The sequence below is a fragment of the Acinonyx jubatus genome, chromosome B2, assembly GCF_027475565.1.
Source record: "Acinonyx jubatus isolate Ajub_Pintada_27869175 chromosome B2, VMU_Ajub_asm_v1.0, whole genome shotgun sequence".
Lineage (NCBI taxonomy): Eukaryota > Metazoa > Chordata > Mammalia > Carnivora > Felidae > Acinonyx > Acinonyx jubatus.
In genome coordinates this window covers 53184192-53204814 of record NC_069385.1, presented here as the reverse complement: position 1 = coordinate 53204814, position 20623 = coordinate 53184192, and the positions used below count along the sequence as shown (strand labels likewise).

The following is a 20623-nucleotide window of genomic DNA, read 5'->3' as shown; positions in this document are numbered from 1 at the left end:
AAAAACGTTTTAGAAAGAAAATAATTTGGTTTTAATGAATTGGGTAACAGTATATAGAGCTATTTAAAAAAGGGAAGATGTCACAAATGACTCCACCTTAATATAATCATAATAGTACAGACATTAAGTTTTATTGTGAGTCTTTGAATATTCATTAAATGCAGTTTATTCAGATTTATAAATGATTACAGTTACATCAACTGTTTAGTGACATATTTTATACATGAACACAGTATATATTTCAAATATGGTAAACTTTCAGAATTGCACACTAAGTTTCATCAGCTTTAAACCAAATAATTTATATGTATACTAAGAACATTTTAATATAAAGCTTTTGTGTTTGTTTATATTGGCCATCTCAAAACCACCTCAAAATATAACCCATGTTTCCACAAATAGCGCTGAATTTATTTTTACCCAGCCAAGTACTTCTGCTGAGAATAACTAAGTTTGTCAGATTTTATGCTATTATTAGCTAATTTATTAAAATGTTACTAGTCTCTTTTTGGTTATACAGATGACAGAGAAGTATCTATGCTCATATTACACTATTACTACATTTTAAAGATGGTAAAACCTTGCTTAAAGTGTTAGTAATTTTTATTTGGCTTTTAAACACTGATTTACAAATGCGTACTTGAGTTTCTGTTTCTGAGAATTTGGGTTACAAATGCTTTCACCTACATATTTTGTATTTTTTCTAAATTACATACTTTGAAAGATTTCACGGTATAAGAATTTGCTACGTCAGGTGAAGAATGATTTGATTAATCTACCTGAAAGATTCTCCATTGCTGTTAAGTGTCCATTAAGCATTTGTCTAGATCTTGGCATAATGTATTATCATAACTGTAATCGTAGGGCAAGTGAATTAATCTGGTGAAAAGTTTAGGCACTCCTATTCCTGGTTTTCTTTTTAAGTAAAAGAATAAAATGGCAGAAATATATTTTACATTAAAAGAATTCTTTTAGATCTTATACTTTAAAAGTTTAGTTATGGATTTTGTTTGTAAATGTGCTTTTATGATTTTCATTGTAATTTTATTTTACCATCATTATTCTTTTTTGCTTTGGTGTTTTGATTTTGGATGATTTAGATAACTATAACCAGAGAAGGCATCTTTGCTTGCACTAGAATTTTCAAATGAGGGTTAAAGAATGCATTTTGGTTTAACAACTTGAATTCAAGTTATGTCATAACCTGTAAATTTTTAAAAAGGAAGAATACACATCAGTTCAGTACTGATAAATAGTCCTATTGTTTTGTAGCATTACTAGTAAATAACCGTTTGTTTTTCTGATTATAGCTTGGATGATGGCCGTGTTTAATAAACAGACAAAAATCCTGGTATCTTGCCAATATAAGACATTTGAGATGTCAACACAGCTAAGGGTATGCTTTTGCTGGTGTAAGGGACTATATATCTTAAAGTTTAATCTGCATAAAATTTTACTGTGGCTCTTAGCAAACTACTTTTCACCTTGGACCAAAAGTTCTCATAAAGCAAAATTGGTGTTTCAAAGCCATCTTTTTTCTCTATTGATCTATATGACAATTTTGTGTTCCTATTAAAATTATTTTGGTTAGAAGAAGAATGAAGAGCACCTTGCAAACTATGTACAGTTCATATTGTTTCCAGAACCATCAAGGAAATGCATAATTTATTAAATTATTTTAATCATTGCAGTGAAGATCATATTAAAATATATTACATATTTCCTTGCTTTCTTAGAAGACACTGAGAATAATTTAATCTCTTCTTGATGCCAAAGGTCAATATTACAAACATTAATTATTGCTCTAGAGGCTATTTGTCCCATAGTGCGAGCATGAGTCTGTTGATGAGATTCTTTTTTTTTTTTTTTTTTTTGAGAGGGATACAGAGGGTGAGTGGGGGAGGGGCAGACAGAGAGAGAGAGAGAGAGAGAGAGAGAGAGAGGCACAGACTCCGAAGTAGGTTCTAGGCTCTGAGCTGTCAGCACCGAGCCCCACGCAGGGCTCACAAACTGTGAGATCGTGACCTGAGCCCAAGTCGGACACTCAACCGACTGAGCCACCCAGGCATCCCTGATGAGATTCTTTAAATGTTTTTGTCCTTTCTGTAGATTTCTCTCTCTTCCCTTTCTATTGATTGTTAACTCTGTCCTTGGTAGTTTTTACTTGTCTTTACTTTCCTTTTGCAATTATTTGCTTGCAATTAGTAGGGGAACCTCATAATAAAACTTGTTAAAAGTATCAGCTAAAAGGGGCACCTGGGTGGCTCATCGGTTAAGCGTCAGACTTCAGCTCAGGTCATGATCTCACAGTTCATGGGTTCAAGCCCTGCGTTGGGCTCTGTGTTGACAGCTCAGAGCCTGGACGCTGCTTTGGATTCTGTGTCCCCCTCTCTCTGCCCCTCCCCACTCACACTCTGTCTCTCACTCTCAAAAATAAATAAAACATTAAGAAAAAGAAGTCTGTTTTTATTTATTTTTGAGAAAGAGAGTGAGCATGAGTGGTGGAGGGGCAGAGAGAGAGAGGGGACAGAGGATCCCAAGCAGGCTCTGAGCTGACATCAGCAAGCCTGGTACGGGGCTGTAACTCATGAACCTTGAGATCATGACCTGAGCCAAAGTCAGACGTTCAAGTGACCAAGCCTCATGTCTTCTGCTTTTTGCGCCAATAGCTGGAGCCTTTCTTAGCTAGAGAAAATGAGATGGTTTATTAGACTCTTCCATGAATTTTTTCTGCCAGACTTGTGTCAAAACAAGTAGTCCTGGAAAAAACAAGACAAACAAAAAAACTAGTCCTGGGACCAAACCCCGTGATAACATTGATAATGCTTTGATAACACAGCCAATCACACTGATGAAGCTTCAGGCACTGGTCAGAATGAACCACTTAGATTCATTCAGGTGAGTTCAGGTCTTCTCCTGCAGGACCCTCAGAATGGCTTGCAAAAGGCAGGGCTCATTAGCCTCAGTTAGCTAGACAGACCATGAGTTGCTGATTCGTAATTGGTGAAATAATCCCCAAATTTTATTGTTAAAATAACCACCAAATATTCCTACCGATGTCCTGCTTTGAGAAAGTTCAGTATACACCCATATTGAAATTTTGTAAGTTTGCAACAGATAAATTTGAGGAAGATTAGTGCATATACAATCAAATGATGGCCCAGTTTTTTCCACCCCTCTTTGCACTTCTGTGACGTGGGCCTGTGTCTGAAGGCTGTGCTACCACCCAGGGTTTCTGGTTTATCAACAGTCTCAGAGAAAAGGAATCCACCCCTCCCAGCTCTTACAAAGGACTTCCTCAGGGAGAACAAGGGAAACTTCTTTGGCTCCTGTCTGGGAGGTTAATTGGTCCAAAATCCATGGTACGACTAATCACTCCAGTTCCCATACACACAAAAACGGAGACCGAAGCACAACATTTCGGTCAGCTCGATGCAGTTTGAAAGCTAAACCTTAGCATTAGGTAAAGCCTCTATTAAAAATGGTAACCCAAATTCAATTAAATGACAAATCTCATTTAAGAAATGTGCACATATTGTATGCTCTCTGGTGTAAACTACATTTGGTACAAACCAAATGTACAAACAGATGGGCCTAGTAACGCAGGGATGAGCAGGGTCAGTATCAGCCTTGCAAATCAGGGCCTGCCCTAGGAGGTGCCTCTGATGTCACCATTGCTGCATTTAGCATCTCCGCAAAATATGCTTGGGTTTGTTTTTTGAAAGAACATGAAGGGATTTTCCCCATTTCTTCTGTAAATATCTACTGGGCAAGAGATCCAGTAAAATGCCTCAAATGAGATTTGTATGATGGGCAATTTTTTACGGAGGTCATGGTCTAAAAAGAATAACCTTTATCTACATTCCCATCACATGCCCATTGAGCAACTGACTATCTGACTCTCTCCATTTGAGATATGGCCAATTTCTTGGGGTTTTTTTTTGTGTGTGTGTTATTGTTGTTTTTGTTTTTGTTTTTGTTTTTTTTAAACAGAACATCCAGAGGCAGGACCCTCATCAGAGCCTTCAAAAACACTGTCTGGGAATTGCCCGACATGTCCTTGCTTGTGCTGCTTTTAAAGTCATGCCTCTCTCATTCCGTTTAGACTTCTTTTAGGGTAAGCGATCATGTTCAGCCACGTACGCACAGCGAGCACTGTCTGATTTGGAATGCTCAGGCATCGTGGTGTTGACAGTGAGACCTGGAATGTCTGAAGGGTATGGGCTGAGAGCACAGACATCTGCCATTTTCTCACTGTTCCTTTGTGATGCAGCCACAGTCATGCAGCAGTCCAGAGATAATGAGACCTCTCTCTCCCCTCCATCTTTTTTGGGGCCAGTGAGGATTTGTTAGGGAGGCGCCTCCACCCCTTCCCCTGGAGCCTTTATATGGTAACTTGGCTCCTGGCTCACCCTCTTCCTCCTGCCTGGCAGGAGCATGCCCTGTGGCTGTATTCCCAGCCCCTCTGCAGACACATTCCCACTGCTAGCATTTGGCTGAGCTTGCTCCTTTTTTCAGCCTTGGCCTTGGTCTGCACCCCTGACCGGGCGGGCAGCACAGTAAGCCCTTAGCTAGTTCATTCTTTCTAGCTCCTGCTGCTTTGCCCTTGTGGAACTGGCTCTACCCCGCTCAGCACGGAACCCAAACGCCTGACTTATGTCTGCGGACTTAAGAACAGAACAGAGCACAGTGAAATTCTAGCCTCACCTGGTGCTTTTGAGGGATAGCCACGTCCAGAAGCATATAGTTGGTGCTCAGGAAATGGCTGCTGATGGAATGGATAGATGAATGGAGGCATCAAGTATAATCCCTGCAGGTTTTTAAATGCTCCTCTACTTAGATTCTGCGTATTGAGTCACCAGCATCCCAGATCCTGCCATTTTGTATGGTTCAGCACTTATGCAAACTGCTGACCCACTTTCAGCACCGCAGGGTTAATTAGCGCTTTTGCCGTGGTGCACTGTGTCTTCCAGATTGGTAAAGTTTATCTGTTCTTCAGCTCACCTGTATGTTCAATTCATGTTGAGGTTTCGTTTGAAGGTGGGAAGTTGGGTAAATGTTGTAAAATTGCAAATCGTTATTCAGCTCGCAGATCCAGATTGCATGAGAAGTTCCTAACCACATTTTAAATGGGGCATCTTGAAAATCTTTCTAAAATGTTTTCTTTTACTTAGTAGAAGTAGTTCTCTCCTAAGTAAGTGGAGTCTGATGAACATAGTTTATTCTTTCTGTGATAGTTTGATGTAGTTCCTTCCCTATGGTCAACATTATACACACCAGTTATTTTCAGGCCAGGTGGGAAGGGTGTGGGAAATGAGGAGGAATGTGTTCACCTTGGCTGGCTATGTGCGGGGAGTAATAATATCAGGTAATGCAGAACTGGTCACATGGGGCTGGATGGTGCATTGGACACTGGCTTTGACATTTAACAGGCAGTGGATGTTTTTGAGCAAAGAAATGATGTAAGAGCTGTGCTTCAAGAAGTGGTATTGACAGTGAGGCGCCTGGTTGGCTCAGTCAGTTGAGTGTCTGACTTCAGCTCAGGTCATGATCTGACGGTTCAGGGGTTCAAGCCCTGTGTCGGGCTCTGTGCTGACAGCTCAGAGCCTGGAACCTGCTTCAGATTCTGTGTGTGTGTCTCTCTCTCTGCCCTTCCCCTGTTCATGCTTTGTGTCTCTCAAAATTAATAAACATTAAAAAAATTGTTTTTTAGAAAGAAGTGGTATTGACAGGGGCATCAGGGTGGCTCAGTCAGTTAAGTGTCTGACTCTTGATTTCAGCTCAGGTCATGATCTCAAGGTTTGTGAGTTCAAGCCCCATGTCGGGCTCTGTGCTAACAGCACAGAGACTGCTTGGGATTCTCTCTCTCCCTCTTTCATTGTCCCTGCCCCACTCATTTCTCTCTCTCTCCCTCTCTCTCTCTGTCTCTCAAAAATAAACTTTAAAAACTTTTTAAAAATTAAAAAAAAAAAGAAGTGGCATTAACATTGATCACAGAGGGAGGATCCCACCAAGGGTCTGTGACAGGAGGCTACAGACAGATTAACCAGAACAGGCATGGGAAGGAGGCGGTGGGGGGAGATTTTGAGATGGCAGAGCAAAGGGAACTCAGTGACTGGTTGGTGAGGGGAGTGAGTAATCAAAGATGCCTGTAGGACCAAGTCTGAGGGATCTGGCAGATGAGGGTTATGGTGAATGAGGAGTTTGGGAATCCGTCTGTAAGCACAGATGGCCAAGGTCCTGCCTCTTTTCCTCACCAGGGTTGGACTTTGGGGTCAGCAAGCCCCGTGAAGCCTGAGTCTCCACATCTCTGGGTAGAAGGAGAGCCTCCTTCGCTGACTTGAGGCCAGTCTCTCTCACATGGACAGTCACATCGACAACTGCTGCTATGGGAGCTTGCCGACCGCTCAGCCGTGTCCTGCTCCTGGCTTTGTTCCAGTTAAAGCAATTTCATTTACAACAGTGAGGGGCCCATTGAGACCGAGTAACGTGCTGGCTCCGAAGGGCACAATATATTTGAAACTAAAGAGAATATCCCACCGGCTATAACTGGAGGGTACAGTTGAGGTCAGGTTTCTTGCAATAGGTGTACCTGTTTGTCTGAGTTCTGGTTGGCCCTAACTGTTGCTAGGCTGACTCCATTTTTATGCAAAATTTGAAAGTCAGTATGAACTAGTTATACTAGACTGACTTCTTAAAAAAAAAAAAAAAGTATCTCTCCTGATTCATCTTCATTTTGCTGTTTCCAAACTACAAAAGCTGTTGCATATATATATATATGCAACATTGTATTAAATTTGATAAAAATGCTCTAAAAGTTCAGGGGTGATTTATAGGTGGCTGTCAGATACTGTCAGAGAATAAAAGAGAGTATCTGTATCTCAATGGAGAATTGTATACCGATGAAATAATTTCTGCTATGGAGTCAGTCAGTGGTCTCTACAAATTGCTGATGTTGGCCTTTGTCTAATTTTTTCAAGTCTGTATAGAATGTTTAGTTAAGTGGCGTTTTGGAGACTTGCAAAAGATTGGCAACAATCCTTAATCTCTCTTTGTGGACCAGTGAATAAACCTCTCTATGACACTGTCCAAGGCGGTCCTCTGCACGGCTCGGGTCGCCCACGGTGAGCCATGGGGCCTTGCAAAGCCCTCTTGCTCAGCCGGTGTCCTCGGGCCTCCAGATGAGTTAAGATCGGCACTGGTGTGGGGATAAGGAAGCACCACCTCTGCCAGCCTCCCGGGAGACTGCTGCTATTTTGGCCTGTTCCACGTTCCCTAGATTTGCAGAGAATAGATCTGTGAAAGGGGGTGGGGGGGAACGAAAAGACGCCCGAGCCAACCCTGAGAAAGAGGACAGAAACAGTGAGCGTAGCAGTTGCTGGAAGCTTGGTGCTACAAACAGCGCAATCTGCCACCCCCATTTGTTGATCCCGCGTGCCATCCTTCAGTTGGCCCTGCTGCTGCCAGGAACCACCCCCTCCTTTTTCCATCTGAAGGCAGGGAGAGAGGTACTGTGGCAGTGTTAACTCTTCCTGCCCTAAAGCCTAGAGTTTCTTCTTCGTGCAGCATATGCCATGGTAGGATCCATACAGGTATTAGAATAAGAGAACTGCAGAAGTCGAAGGGGCCGAGGGAATTTTCTGAGAAAAGCAGCACTCAGCCTTCCCAGATTAGACCACATGTGACCGTGGAGGGAGGAAACTTGAGTTTGGAAGAATGATGATCTCTAAGGAAAGCTGCCTTCGCCTCCAGCCTGGGATCTGGTCTGCATACCTGGCAGACCAGCAGTGATGGGTAGAGATGGTACAGGGCCAGAGACACCTGCTGAGTTCTGCTAAGGAGGAAAATAAACACAGGAAGAAGAGGCCTAGGAAGAGGGAGAAGGGAGAATAGCATAGCATCCTTCAGAAGGCAGCTGTGATGTTTTACAGGGTAAACTGATTAGTCCTCATATGAATGAGCAAAGAGGATGCAACCACTTTTTAAGTTTTTAAGGAAGTCATTCAAAATCACATATAACATCTTTCCTGTCTTGCTTCACATGCTCCTGAGGAAATGAGGGAGGAGCTCAATCCGGGGAATAGCATGAGGTCCAGCAACGTCAAGAGACTACTGTTAAGTGCCTGAGGGAGGTGACTACGGGTAGAGATTGGGAACACTTTGTTCAGATTAAAGGGCTACAAATTATGACTTTTAACGAATTTGCATATCTAAATGCTTGGGACGGGGCCCGGCACGTCATAAACACTGTGTGTTCATTCCTGCTGCTGCTGCTGCTGCTACTGCTATTATGGTTGATTATTGGAATTATTCAGAGGTAGGAGTCATGTAGAGTGTCTTTCATCAGAAATTATATTATCAGAGTTTATGCAAAAAGCTCATATTCCTCAGCTTAGAAAATATAAAGTGGAATATCCTTCGAGGAGCCTAATTCTTAGAAATACCCTCTGCCCTGGTTGGAAAGGGTTCTGCTTCTCTGTGGGTGTGTCCAGGGTGGAGGAGGGCTTTCCGTCCAGAGCCCAGGGAGGAACCTCTGCCATCGGGAATTATGTGAAGTAACCGCCGCCTTTATGTGAAATGATGAGTGTCATAATGAAACTGTGTGTCCTTATTTAAGATTTGAGAGCCACAGACTTCAGCATTTTTAGGGAACTGCCTGGTAATCAGAGACAGACAAGGTGAGCCCAGTACCCAGGAAGGGGACTGTCCCAGGTACTTTCTCAAGACCCGCTCCTTTTCGCCTGGCTAACCTACTCCGTCCTCCCCTCCATATATCTGCATTTTATACATTTTTTAATGTTAGACTCAGATTCGTTGGAGGTCATTTTGCCAACCCCCACCACTGTTCTCTGGGCATCCTCTGATCTAAATTTCTCGGAGACCGTCGGGTCCGTCCTGCACAGTTAAATGCCACTAACATGTTACTGATAGTACATGAAAGCGGTTCCGAGCAGTGCCTGAATCATTCCTCATGATTTGTGCTTTACCTGTTTTGTTTCATTTACCCTCAATACAGTACAATACAATACAATACAATACACTACAACACAATATTTCCCCCATTCTACGAATGAGTTAATAGAGGCACAGAGAGGCTAAGCAAAGTCACATGTATGAACCAGACTGCCTGGCTTTCAAGCTGGAGATTACAATCCCTTTCCGTGTCTAGCTTCCTGCTTGGCCCTTTTAGTCTTTGCTCTTCCCCCACGCTTGTTAGCCTTGTCTTCTCAAATAGATTCGGAGCTCTTCAGAGCATGGTGCCTCACCCTGTTTCTTCGAGTGTATTCTCCCAGGCTCCCAGCATTCAGAGTTCCCTAAGGGCTTCAGGCGCGCGGTGGGCCAGGAGCAGGTTCTCCTGACTGGGATGACCGGGTGCCATTGGTTGCAGGCTGAGCTGAGGTTTTTCCCAGTGTGAACTCTCTCCTGGACCCGCTCCAGTTCTTGCTGGCGTGTCAGCCTCCGACTTTCTTAATGTTGACAAATGGTTCCCAGCTGCACAAGCAGTGGCCTCGCTTCTTCTCGGCCAGTGCCAGGGAAAACTTTTCTTTCAAGAACAAGCAGCAACAAGTTGGTATTGGCAGAGGAGCCCCAGGCAAATCCCATTTTGTCCTTTGCCTGTGACCTTCCACTCTCTGCCACTGACAGTCCCTGTGCTGCCCATCCCCCAGCCCCAGCCCCATCTAGACCTGGCTCCCCCATTAAAACAGGTCCGGGCTTCTGCCCTTTGTCCCCAGTCCTTAAGTCTGCTAATTACTACAGATCTGATCAACAAAGTCCAGTTTATAGGGAATCCCTCCTGGTGACATATTTGGGTTTTAAAAGGAGATAACTCCTTGACTGCTCCGCATATGGGAAGGCAAAGGAGATCCTTAAATGACAGGCCATGTGGGAAGCAGGGCTTGGCTGCAGAAATGACTCTGGATCAGGAGAATCCTGGTTTCCAATCCTGACTCACCTCTCACTAGCTGTGTGACCAGGCAGCTTGTACGAACCCCAGTTTCTTGCCTGTCAAATCGCACAGTGCCTGGCACAATGAGAATTAGCACCCAGGTCAGTGGTAGCCCCTCAGTGAGTGTCTCTGTAAAGTCTCTTCCTCCCACAGGAGTTTCCTCACTCTCCGTGGGTATGGGTGAGGCCAAGAGTACTCATCTGTCTGTCGTTGTCGAATTAAGAACATAATTATTTTTGCATTCTGCTTAGTTGTAAATTGTTCTCAGCTTGGGACTTTAAGAAATATTTATTTATTGTGAAATATAGTTTATACACAGAAAAGTACATGAAACACACATGTGCAATTTAGCAAATAGTGATAAAGGTGTCTCCCATGTAACCACTACCCTGATCAAGAAAAACAAGTGATGAGGTTTTGGGGTGATAGTGGGTCAATGCAAAAAAGAATTCTTGGCGACGTCTTTGGTGCAAAAGGGTGATTTTATTAGAGCACGGGGACAGGACCCATGAGCAGAAAGAGGGGCGCTGGGGTTGTGAAGAGTGGCTCCTTATATGCTATGGGGCTGGGGGAGGTAAAGTCAAAAGGGAACTTTCCAAAGAGATTTTCATATTCTAAGGACTCACAGATTACTGGAGGTCTAGCTATTGTCAAGCTAAGGCATTAACATTAAGACAGTAGGGAGTTCCTGGAGAAAGGTTTTACTCTGCCTGCCTTAAGTGTGTGTCAAAGGGCTGCAGGTTATAAGGAAATCTAATTTTATCTGCCATTTCCTTCTTGCCTTTGTTTCCCACATCACTATGGAGGGGAGGTTGATGCTGGGGCTCCAGGAAACTCAGTCTATAGGTTTCTGGAGATTAGGCTGTTGATAAGATTGCCTTTGTCTTCTAATTTACTGAGATAGTTGTGAACTGATGGAGACTTTATCAATTTAACCATTTGTTTTTGGTCCTTTCCTTTGTCCTTGGGCAGCCTGGAGTGCCTGAGGAATGCCACACACATCCCACCTAGGAGGGTTGGGTAATGCTAGACTGTGCTTGGCCCTCAGTTTGCCTTATGTTCCCTCATCACTAAGTGGTGGCTTTATATAACACAGTGATTTGATTCTCAGCTGGGGCTGATTTTGCCCCCAGGGGACATTTGAGCCTTTTTGGTTGTGGCATCTGGGGAGGTGCTCCTGGCACCTAGTAGTAGGGGCCAGGAATACTGCTACTAAATACAGCCCCCCAACAGCAAAGATTATCCTGCCCCAGATGTCTGAGTCAGGAAAGCCTGCTGTAACACAATCTGATTAGCCATTGTGCAGAACACCCGATTTTTAGAAACACGATGCTTCAGCAGGAGGTGAACTTTTAGGAAAAGATTTGGGTGCTCAAGAAACCTGTTAGTATCAATACTTAGATTTACATACCACAATATCAGTAATCCTATGCCACTCAACTAATTGTTCTCCAGGGGGTTAAAAAAAAAAAAAAAAGCCGGCCAGAATTTCAGATGAAGGATCTGAAGTTAATAGCCCTTGCTAATAGTATCAATCGGTTTGTATTCTTTCATTGTTGCCAAATGCTTTTAATCTCCTCTGTCAATTTGCACCAGTCTTGGGACTCAAATACTAGACAAGTTAGTAGAAGCCAGATGTGTTCCATTTTGTTATTAATTAAGTCGTGAATAAATTAAATACTGTACCCTTTCCAACAACTTGTCCCAGCCCCTATGCACTTGTAATGGTCTTCCCTTTATTGCAGGATTTAGTTGTCCGTATTGTCTTTATTCTTGGCAACCTGACAGCGAAAAATCACCAGGCTCGTGAACAGTTTTCCAAAGAGAAAGAGAGCATCCCAACCTTGCTGTCGTTATTCCATACATTCTACAAACTGGACCTGTGCGCCGAGGAGCAGGCGGGAGGAGCCCAGCAACCCAAGGTGCAGAGGTCACGGGCCCCCGCGGAGGACGTGCTCATCAAGCTGACCCGAGTACTGGCCAACTTAGCCATCCACCCTGGCATCGGCCCGGCCCTGGCCACCAACCCGCACGCCGTGGGCCTGCTCCTCACCACGCTAGGTAAGGCTGCTCCCAGCAGGGGAGACAGTTCTGTGGCTCCGGTGCCCCTAGGGGTTTAGTGGCACCACTGGCTCGCTTTAATGAGCCTTCACAGCTGCAGGAAGGAAAATTCCTCCACTGTGCAGAACTTCCTCAAAGGTAATACAGGTAATATTTTTTAAAATTTGTGAAAAGAAAAGAAAAAAAGAAAAAGAAAAAATTGTTACTGAATCCCATTGAATTGTACACCTGGAAAGGGTGAATTTTATGGTATGTGAATTTTATCTTTTTTTTTTTTTTTTTTAAGTATACTGGAGGCGCCTGGGTGGCTCAGTTCTTTGAGTTTCCAACTCTTGATTTCTGCTCAGGTCATGATCCCTGGGTTGTGGGATGGAGCCCCACATCGAGCTCAGCTCTGAGCATGTAGTCTGCTTGGGATTCTCTCTCTCTCTCTCTCTCTCTCTCTCTCTCTCTCTCTCCCTCTGCCCCTCTTCCTCACTTGCGTGCTCTCTCTCTCTCTTTCTAAAATAATAATAATAAAGTATACCAATCAAATTACCAAAGATTGGCCAAACTAACCACAAAGAGTTTAAAATCCTTAATTTTTCCTGGATTAGTCCATGTGATTAAAGTTTATTTATATTTTTATTTTTCAGGCTTTCATGGTATCTATAATTATGGCCCCCAATCATTTGTGTCCCATTTCCCCCCTTTATTAGCCATCTCACTCTTCCATAATAAAATACCACAGACTGAGTAGCTTAAACAACAGAAATTTGTTTCTCATGGTTCTGGAGGTTGAAAGCCCAAGGTCAAGGTGCCTGCCAGTTGGGTTCCAGATGAGAGCTCGCCTCCTGGCTCGCAGACAGCTGCGTTCTCACCCTGTCTTCACATGGCATTTCCTCAGAGTGTGCACTCAAGAAAGAGAGAATGATCGCAATCCCCACCCCCCCTCTTTCTCCCCCTCCTTATAAGACCACCAATCCTATGAGATAAGTAGTCCACCCATACGACCTCATTTAACTTTACTTCCTAAAACCCCTATCTCACATACAATCACATTGGAGATTAGAGCTTCAACATGTGTATTTGGGGAAGGGGCTGCATTTCAGCCAATAGTATTCTGCTCCTGGCCCCCTGCCCAAAATTCATAATCTGTTTTCATAGTAGGATTAGTACTTTATAAGAAGAGACACCAGAGAGCTTGCTCTTGCTGTCTCTTCACCATGTGAGGACACAGCAAGAAGGCGGCCATCTGCCAGCCAGGAAGAGTTCTCACTAGAACCCAATCATGCTGGCATCCTGATCCCAGACTTCCAACCTCCATAACCATGAGAAAATAGATTTCTGTTATTTTAGCCCCAAATCTGTGGTATGTCGTTATGGTGGCCTGAGCTGACTGAGACAGATGCACCTTTTGAGTATTAATTATTGTGGGTTCAAATGCTTGTAAGCACATTTAAAGCATTATTAACTATTTACTTTTGTGGGGCTAAATGCACATAAAGTGCTTGGTGCTGTTCATGATATATGCCTCATAGCTGTGAATGCCTACCCTCTTGCCCCTGATGTCAGTCACTATTCCTTCTGGCCAAATGTGTAGTCCTACAGAAGGTGGTGATACAGAAGAGGTACCCCCCCCCCCGCCTTTTTTTTTCTGGACAAGCTAATGAATTGTCCTACCAAGGCAAGAGACAAAAAACAACAGATTCCCAAACACTGCCCATGGTCTAGCGTCGTCAGTGGGGGGTAGCAGGAACCAGGGCTCCTAACTGGCATTGCTACATCTACCAAGAGATGAGTCTGAAGGCTGAGTAGAAGGCAGGGACAAAATGACTAAGGGCCTTATATGCTAAATAAAGAGTTAATTCCTTCACTCATTCTTGCATCCAGCAATTATTTATTGAGCACCCCTATGTGCCAGATTCTGCTCTAGGTGCTAGGAATGCAACAGTGACTAAAACAGATACATCCCTAGTCTTGTGGAGCTTCCATTTTAGTCCTAGAAGACAAACATTAAACACTGAAGAGGTCAGGTGATTATATGTGCTATGGAGAAGATAACAGTAGGGTAAGGGGAGGGGTGCTTGGGAGATTCGGTTGAGTGTCCGACTTCGGCTCAGGTCATGATCTCACAGTTTGTGTGTTCGAGCCCCCTGTCTGGCTCTGTGCTGACAGCTCGGAGCCTGGAGCCTGTTTCGGATTCTGTGTCTCCCTCTCTCTGGCCCTCCCCAACTCATGCTCTGTCTGTCTCTCTCAAAAATAAATAAACATTAAACAATTTTTTAAAAAGTAAGGTAAGGGGAAGAGAATAATGGATGCTATTTTATATAGGGTGATTAAGGAATGTGTGCTCAATAAGGTGATGTCTGAGCAACAACCTGGAGGATGTGAGGAGTGAACCAAGTGGATAACTGGAAACAGAGTATATTCTAGACAGAGGGAGTAGCAGCAGTACAAAGGTTCAGTCAGGATCATGTTGATATGTTAAAAAAAAGGGGGGGGGGCAGGAAGACCAGTGTGGTTGGCACTGGGGACCTGGGGGCTAGAACATCAAATGAGGCCAGAGACGTCAAGATTAGGGCTGCCCAGGTAGGACCTGATACTCACGTAAGACAAGTGACCTTAGCTGACTTACTATTCAAGGATCATCATGTTAAGGATGGACTCAGGGAGGAAGCTGGAAGAAGAGTAGCTAGTTAAGAGGTGAGGGATGGGCTAGGTGGTACTAGAGGAGGTGAGAAGTGATCAGAGTCTGCGTGTTTGGAGGGCAGCACTGATAGGAGTTATGGATAGAGTTTGCCCCCAGGATCGTTCTGTTGCGAGGTGGAAGTGTGGGGAACAGACTGGAAGTGTGGGGAACAGACTCGCAGGGTGGAGCCCCCAGAGAGCAAACCAGTGGGGGTGAGAGAAGCTCAGCTTGCTGGTGTGTTGGCACCTCCACTTTACTACAAACACAGGGCCTAGATCAGCCCAATTTGTCCAGACCCCCTGGCTGGAGGGACCGAGCTTAGAGTGTTCTAAAACCTGGCCAGGAGTGGTCCTCTGCTTTGGATGCACTTCCACGCAGGAAGCGTCCTGGGAAATAAAGCAGCAAACAGTGCCCTTGCACAGACCTTGCCTGGGACAGTGGCTTGTCCCTGGGGCTGCTGTTGCTGCAGTTAGGATGTCGTTGTTTCTGCCCCTGCAATGAGCCTTTGATACCCTTTTCCTTATTGTGTTTCAGAATACAAGTCAATTGAGGATTGCGAGGAGCTGGTGATCAATACTACAGCCACAATCAACAACTTATCTTACTACCAAGTGAAGAATTCCGTAATTCAAGACAAAAAGCTATATATTGCTGAATGTAAGGTTCAGTGTTGGGTTTGGGTGGATGAATATTTAACATTTTGACTCTATTTGCTAAACACAGACCTGGTGGCATTCCTATTTTCCAATTTCTGGTACAGATATCAAAGAGCCTCGTTCAATTCTAAGAAATTGGAATATGGGGAAAAGTTAGTGTCCAAGTTCTTGCTAAAGTCTCTTACAGTTTGTGTTTTATTATTGCTTTAAGATTTTGAGTTATCAGTATTTAGTATAATACTGGAGCCTAATAGCCTTTAAATTAAAACTTAAATTCACTGGTTTTATTTCTCTGGTCCCCAAACCCAGTGCTCATAAAGCTTCTTGTGAGTAATAACATGGATGGAATCCTTGAAGCTGTGCGTGTTTTTGGAAATCTCTCCCAGGACCATGACATCTGTGATTTCATTGTGCAGAAAAATGGTGAGTTAATGATACCCCGTATTCATCAGCATGTACTTCTTGCCAATAAACAGCTAAGCAGTTCTAGAGCTTGGGTCATGACAATATAATGCTTGTTTCTGCTTTGGGATGCATAATGCTTGACATGCCGTTCCATGCATGTGGAAGGCTCTCCACTCGATATGCCAGGATAGATCTGGTCAGTGTTCTCAGGGTTCCCCTCTCCCTTGTGCATGGTCTTCCGAGTTCTGAGATGGTGTGTGTGTGTGTGTGTGTGTGTGTGTGTGTGTGTAAGGGAAACAATCTATAGTCATTATTACTGTCCATGAGAATGGACTCAGTTGACATTCTCCTTCATGTACTAGAATGTCCATTACAGCCCTACTTGTAATAGCAACAAATGGAAAAAACCTAAGTGTGCATACATCATGATATGTTCATGCAACAAAAAGTTCTACATCAATTAAAACAAATGAACTAGAGATTCGTGGATCAACATTGATGAGCCTCAAACATAATATAGGAGCAAAACAGCTAGTGATTGGAGGGTATATACAGAATAATGCCATTAATATAGGTTTTAGAACATGCATAACGATCTTGAGTATTGTTTATGTAATGTATAGTCATGATGTAAAGGTACAAATGACATTTGGAAATTGTAAACTCCACACTTAAGACAGAAGTCACCGTTGGAAGGGAAGGCATGCCCAAAGATATGAAATTGGATCTGTAACTTTTTTTTTTAAGTTTATTTTTTTTATTTTGAGGTCGGGAGGGGCAGAGAAAAGGAGATAGAGAATCCAAAGCAGGCTCTGTGCTGTCATCCACGGCTCAATTCCAAGAACCATGAGAGTATGACCTGAGACGAAATCAAGAGTTGGTCACTTGGGGCACCTGGGTGGCTCAGTCAGTAAAGCGTCTGACTCTTGATTTTGGCTCAGGTCATGATCTCACGGGTTTGTGGAATTGAGCCCCTAGTCCAACTCTGTGCTGACAGCATGGAGCCTGCCTGGGATTCTCTCTGTCCCTCTCTCTCTCTGCCCTTCTCCCCACTCATGCTTTCCCTCTCTCTAAATAAATAAATAAACTTAAAAAAAAAAAGTCCAGGGGTGCCTGGGTGTCTCAGTCAGTTAGGCTTTGGCTTTGGCTCAAGTCATGGTCTTGCAGTTTGTGAGTTCGAGCCCTGTGTCAGGCTCTGTACTGACAGCTCAGAGCCTGGAGCCTGCTTCAGATTCTGTGTTTCCCTCTCTCTCTACCCCTCCCCCACTCACGCTCTGCCTCTCTCTCTCTCTCTCTTAAAAATAAATAAACATTAAAAAAAATTAAAGAAAAAAAAGTCAAGTGCTAAACTGACTGAGCCACCCAGGCACCCCTGTAACATTTTATTTCTTAAGCCGGGTGGCAGGTACACAAGATAACCACCTCTATACATCTCAAATATTTCATGTAAGTATAATACCTAAAACTTCCTGATTATCCATGGTAGCAAATTTAGGTAATACAGATATTAAGGGGAAAAAGCAGCAGCAGCAAACTGTCACCCATAATCTCACTCCCCCAGAGATAACTGTTAACGTTTTGGCGCATTCTTTAGACTCTTAAACACACACATGTATGTGTCTGACCCATCAATGGGACCAAAGTCAGAACAAGATGGCCACCTCTTAGGTGATAGGGTGGAGGCAGAACACACTTTATCCAACCTCCCCCAATCTTTTGCCCAGCCCCTTCTGGGGGTATAAGAAACCAGGATAGATGGTTCCATCTCCTAGGTGTAAAGGAAAATGGTTCCTAGAGGTGGGAAGCCTGTCTTGCCCTGAGCTGCCCCCTACCCTGGAAGTCCTGCCTTGCTACAGGCCAGTTTCCAGCCATCTGAGCAGTTCTTTTACAAGCCCTGGAAGACTTTAGAGATCTCAACAGGAGCCTACTTCCCCCCCAGGGTTCTGTATTTAATTTTTTTTTAATGTTTATTTATTTTTTTTTTTTGAGAGAGAGAGGACCAGTGGTGGGAGGGGCAGAGAGAGAATGGGACAGAGGATCTGAAACAGGCTCTGCGCTGACAGCCCTTTGCAGGGCTCGACTTACGAACCACAAGATCATGGCTTGAGCCCGAGGCAGATGGTTAACTGACTGAGCTACCCAGGCACCCCCAGGGGTTGTGTATTTAAAGAAAATTGCTGCAAAGTTTCAAAGGGGCCCTTGAGAAGAATCAGATGTTAGAGATGAATGTCACCTGTGTGGTTGGAATTTGTGATTTTTTTTTTCCCCCTTTCTACTGGAAGGGACTATATCATTGCCCTGAGGAGGGAACTGCTGCCTGGGTCAGATGCAGCATTGCTGGGGGACCAAGGACTTGGGGGATGGGGAGCAAGTTCTAGATGCAATGGATGTTGGCAAACCCACAGCTGGGCATGAGTAAAGCCTTAGGTAGAATGGATTAAGTCCCCTAGCAGAGTTTCCGGTTTTTCGAGCCACTCCCCATTTCCCCCTTTGCCATTTATAATCTAAGGTACAGCTGGGAACCCTGAGCCTTATTGGTCCACATTTGTTCTCTGTCCTCCCAGTACACAAGTTCATGATTGCACTGCTCGATGCTAAGCATCAGGATATTTGCTTTTCTGCCTGTGGCGTTCTCCTAAATCTCACTGTGGATAAAAACAAACGTGTCATCCTAAAAGAAGGAGGTGGCATTAAAAAGTAAGTTTCAAGGCATGGAGTCCTGACTCTCAGATGTCAGAGGGAATGGTTTCCCATGGAGCTTGGGCCCCTCTCATCACTCTTCTGGGGTGGAGGTATTTCAGCATTTGGAACTGCCAAGCTACGGGCTGAAGAGGAAATTTAGGTGCCACTGGACTCTTAAAACCGTTCAGAAGTAGGTTATCGCTACTTTGTAGCTACTTAAATTTATAGATGTGAAATGTTAAAAAAACCACTGAATTACATATAATACATATTAAATAATACAGGATGATCGTCATTATGCTAAAAATACAAAAATTAAAGAGATTCTGACCAATAACTTTTCTTTTTAAGTTTATTTATTTTGAGAGAGATAGAGACAGCTTGAGTGGGGGAGGGGCAGAGAGAGGGAGAGAGAGAGAATCCCAAGCCAAGTTATGCACCGTGAGATCATGACCTGAGCCGAAACCGAGAGTTGGACGCTTAGGTGACTGAGCCACTCAGGCTCCCCACTAACAACTTCTTAATTTGACTTTTATTGACTTAGGTTGGTGGATTGTTTAAGACATTTTGGTCCTACCGATTGGCAGCTGGCCTGCTTGGTTTGCAAAACTTTATGGAACTTCAGTGAAAATATCACCAACGCTTCATCATGTTTTGGAGATGAAGACACCAACACATTGTTAGTCCTGCTACCATCATTTTTAGGTAAGACTCCAGACTGTGAGTCTGTGAGTTTTATCAGAGTAGGAGAAATGTTCTTTTCTGTGACCAGCATGGGTAAAGATTGGTATGTGTTTGAGTAGCTGTGTAAATTTGGAAATATCTGAGAAGAGGCAGAATGTTATTTACAATGGGGACACAAGGACTCCAACTCATTGGATTCTGTCATGGTTTTTTTTCTGTGGCTTTTCTCATTTTTTTCTTTTCTGAATTTTTTTATAAACTGCCTAAATACCAGATGTGAGCATAAATTATTGGTGTTTAAAAATATGTAACATTGGAATTGATAAAATATGGCTAAAAGTTACTCTCAAGTCATGGTTTTAATGGAGCTATACATTTTAATTAGCAACTATGTTATGTGGAGGAGGGTCTGTGAAATTATTTGACATTGCAGTGGGGTTCAGACCATTGAAAGGGAAGAAATCACTGATACAAATCAAAGGAAAGGATAGTTTCTTATGTTAAAAAAAAAGCTTTTTTAGGAGAATTTTTTTCATTCTGGGTTAGGTCTAAAAACAATGACTTAAATAAGTGAATGTTTTCAATAATCCTTTTTCTCAAAATGGAGACCATGTCTGTACCATTGCTCAGCCACCGTGTTGCATCTGCAAGGCCATGTGGAAGCTCTCAGTGTGGCTCAGAAGCTGTGGATTCCAATGCTGGTGTTTTCTTGTGGTGTGATTTGACCAGAGAATTTCAGGACCTGTCTTTTCATCTCTGAGATGGGGACATGATAACCCTAGCCCTGCTCTGGGGAGTAGTGAGGATCAAATAAGCATCTGAGTGCATAATGGAAAGACCACAGGGCCCATAGCACACCGTTCTGAGTTTAAGCCCTTGCTTTTGTCACATATAAACTTTTAATGTTGGGCTTAACCTCCCTGAATTTATATTTTTTCATCTCTAAGCTAGGGACCATTGATGGGCACGTTGTGGAGTTGTTAGAATATAAAGGAGGAGACATTGTACAGAGAGCCTGATAGAGTACCTGACACACAAGGAGTCCTCAAAACAGGGCTGTGAAAAGTGCTTTGTAAATGCTAAGTGTTGTAACAATGTTATTAAACAGGAACTCAGAACCAGAAGTTACTTGAAAGAATCAGGATTGCTAGATGGATGTGAAATTTGCTCTTTTCAGGTAAATATAATTTTGTGGGTGTAGGAGTAAGAAAAAAAAAATGAACATGATTTTAAATCACTGAGGTTCACAGTCTGCTCTGGTAACACTGAGCTTTCTCAGGTTGCTAGGAGCAGAAGTCTGTGCTCAACTTGCCTTAATTCAGTTCTCAAGTGGGGCAGAACATTGGAATTGGGTGTGGAATTTAAAAAACACACACTCTTGTCCTGGCCCCATCCCCAGGCATGCTGATTGAGGAACTCCAGGGTGAGGCCAATTGTCTGTGTTTTTTTCAAAGTTCCACAGGTGAGTTTGCTATGCAGCCAGGCTTGAGAACCCCTACCTGCTCAGTGAAGGAG

At 43.5% G+C, this 20623-nt stretch overlaps 1 protein-coding gene across 4 annotated transcripts in view; it reads left to right on the top strand.

Moving 5' to 3' along the window:
* Positions 1–20623, top strand: part of ARMC2 (armadillo repeat containing 2) — a 125729-nt gene that overhangs the window by 77840 nt on the left and 27266 nt on the right. For all 4 annotated transcript variants that reach the window (XM_053222392.1, XM_027057141.2, XM_027057142.2 and 1 more), the window contains 5 exons: positions 11695–12010; positions 15216–15338; positions 15647–15760; positions 18307–18439; positions 18969–19129. In XM_053222392.1, the coding sequence (XP_053078367.1) occupies positions 11695–12010; positions 15216–15338; positions 15647–15760; positions 18307–18439; positions 18969–19129 (847 nt within the window). The remainder of the gene's footprint in view (positions 1–11694; positions 12011–15215; positions 15339–15646; positions 15761–18306; positions 18440–18968; positions 19130–20623) is intronic.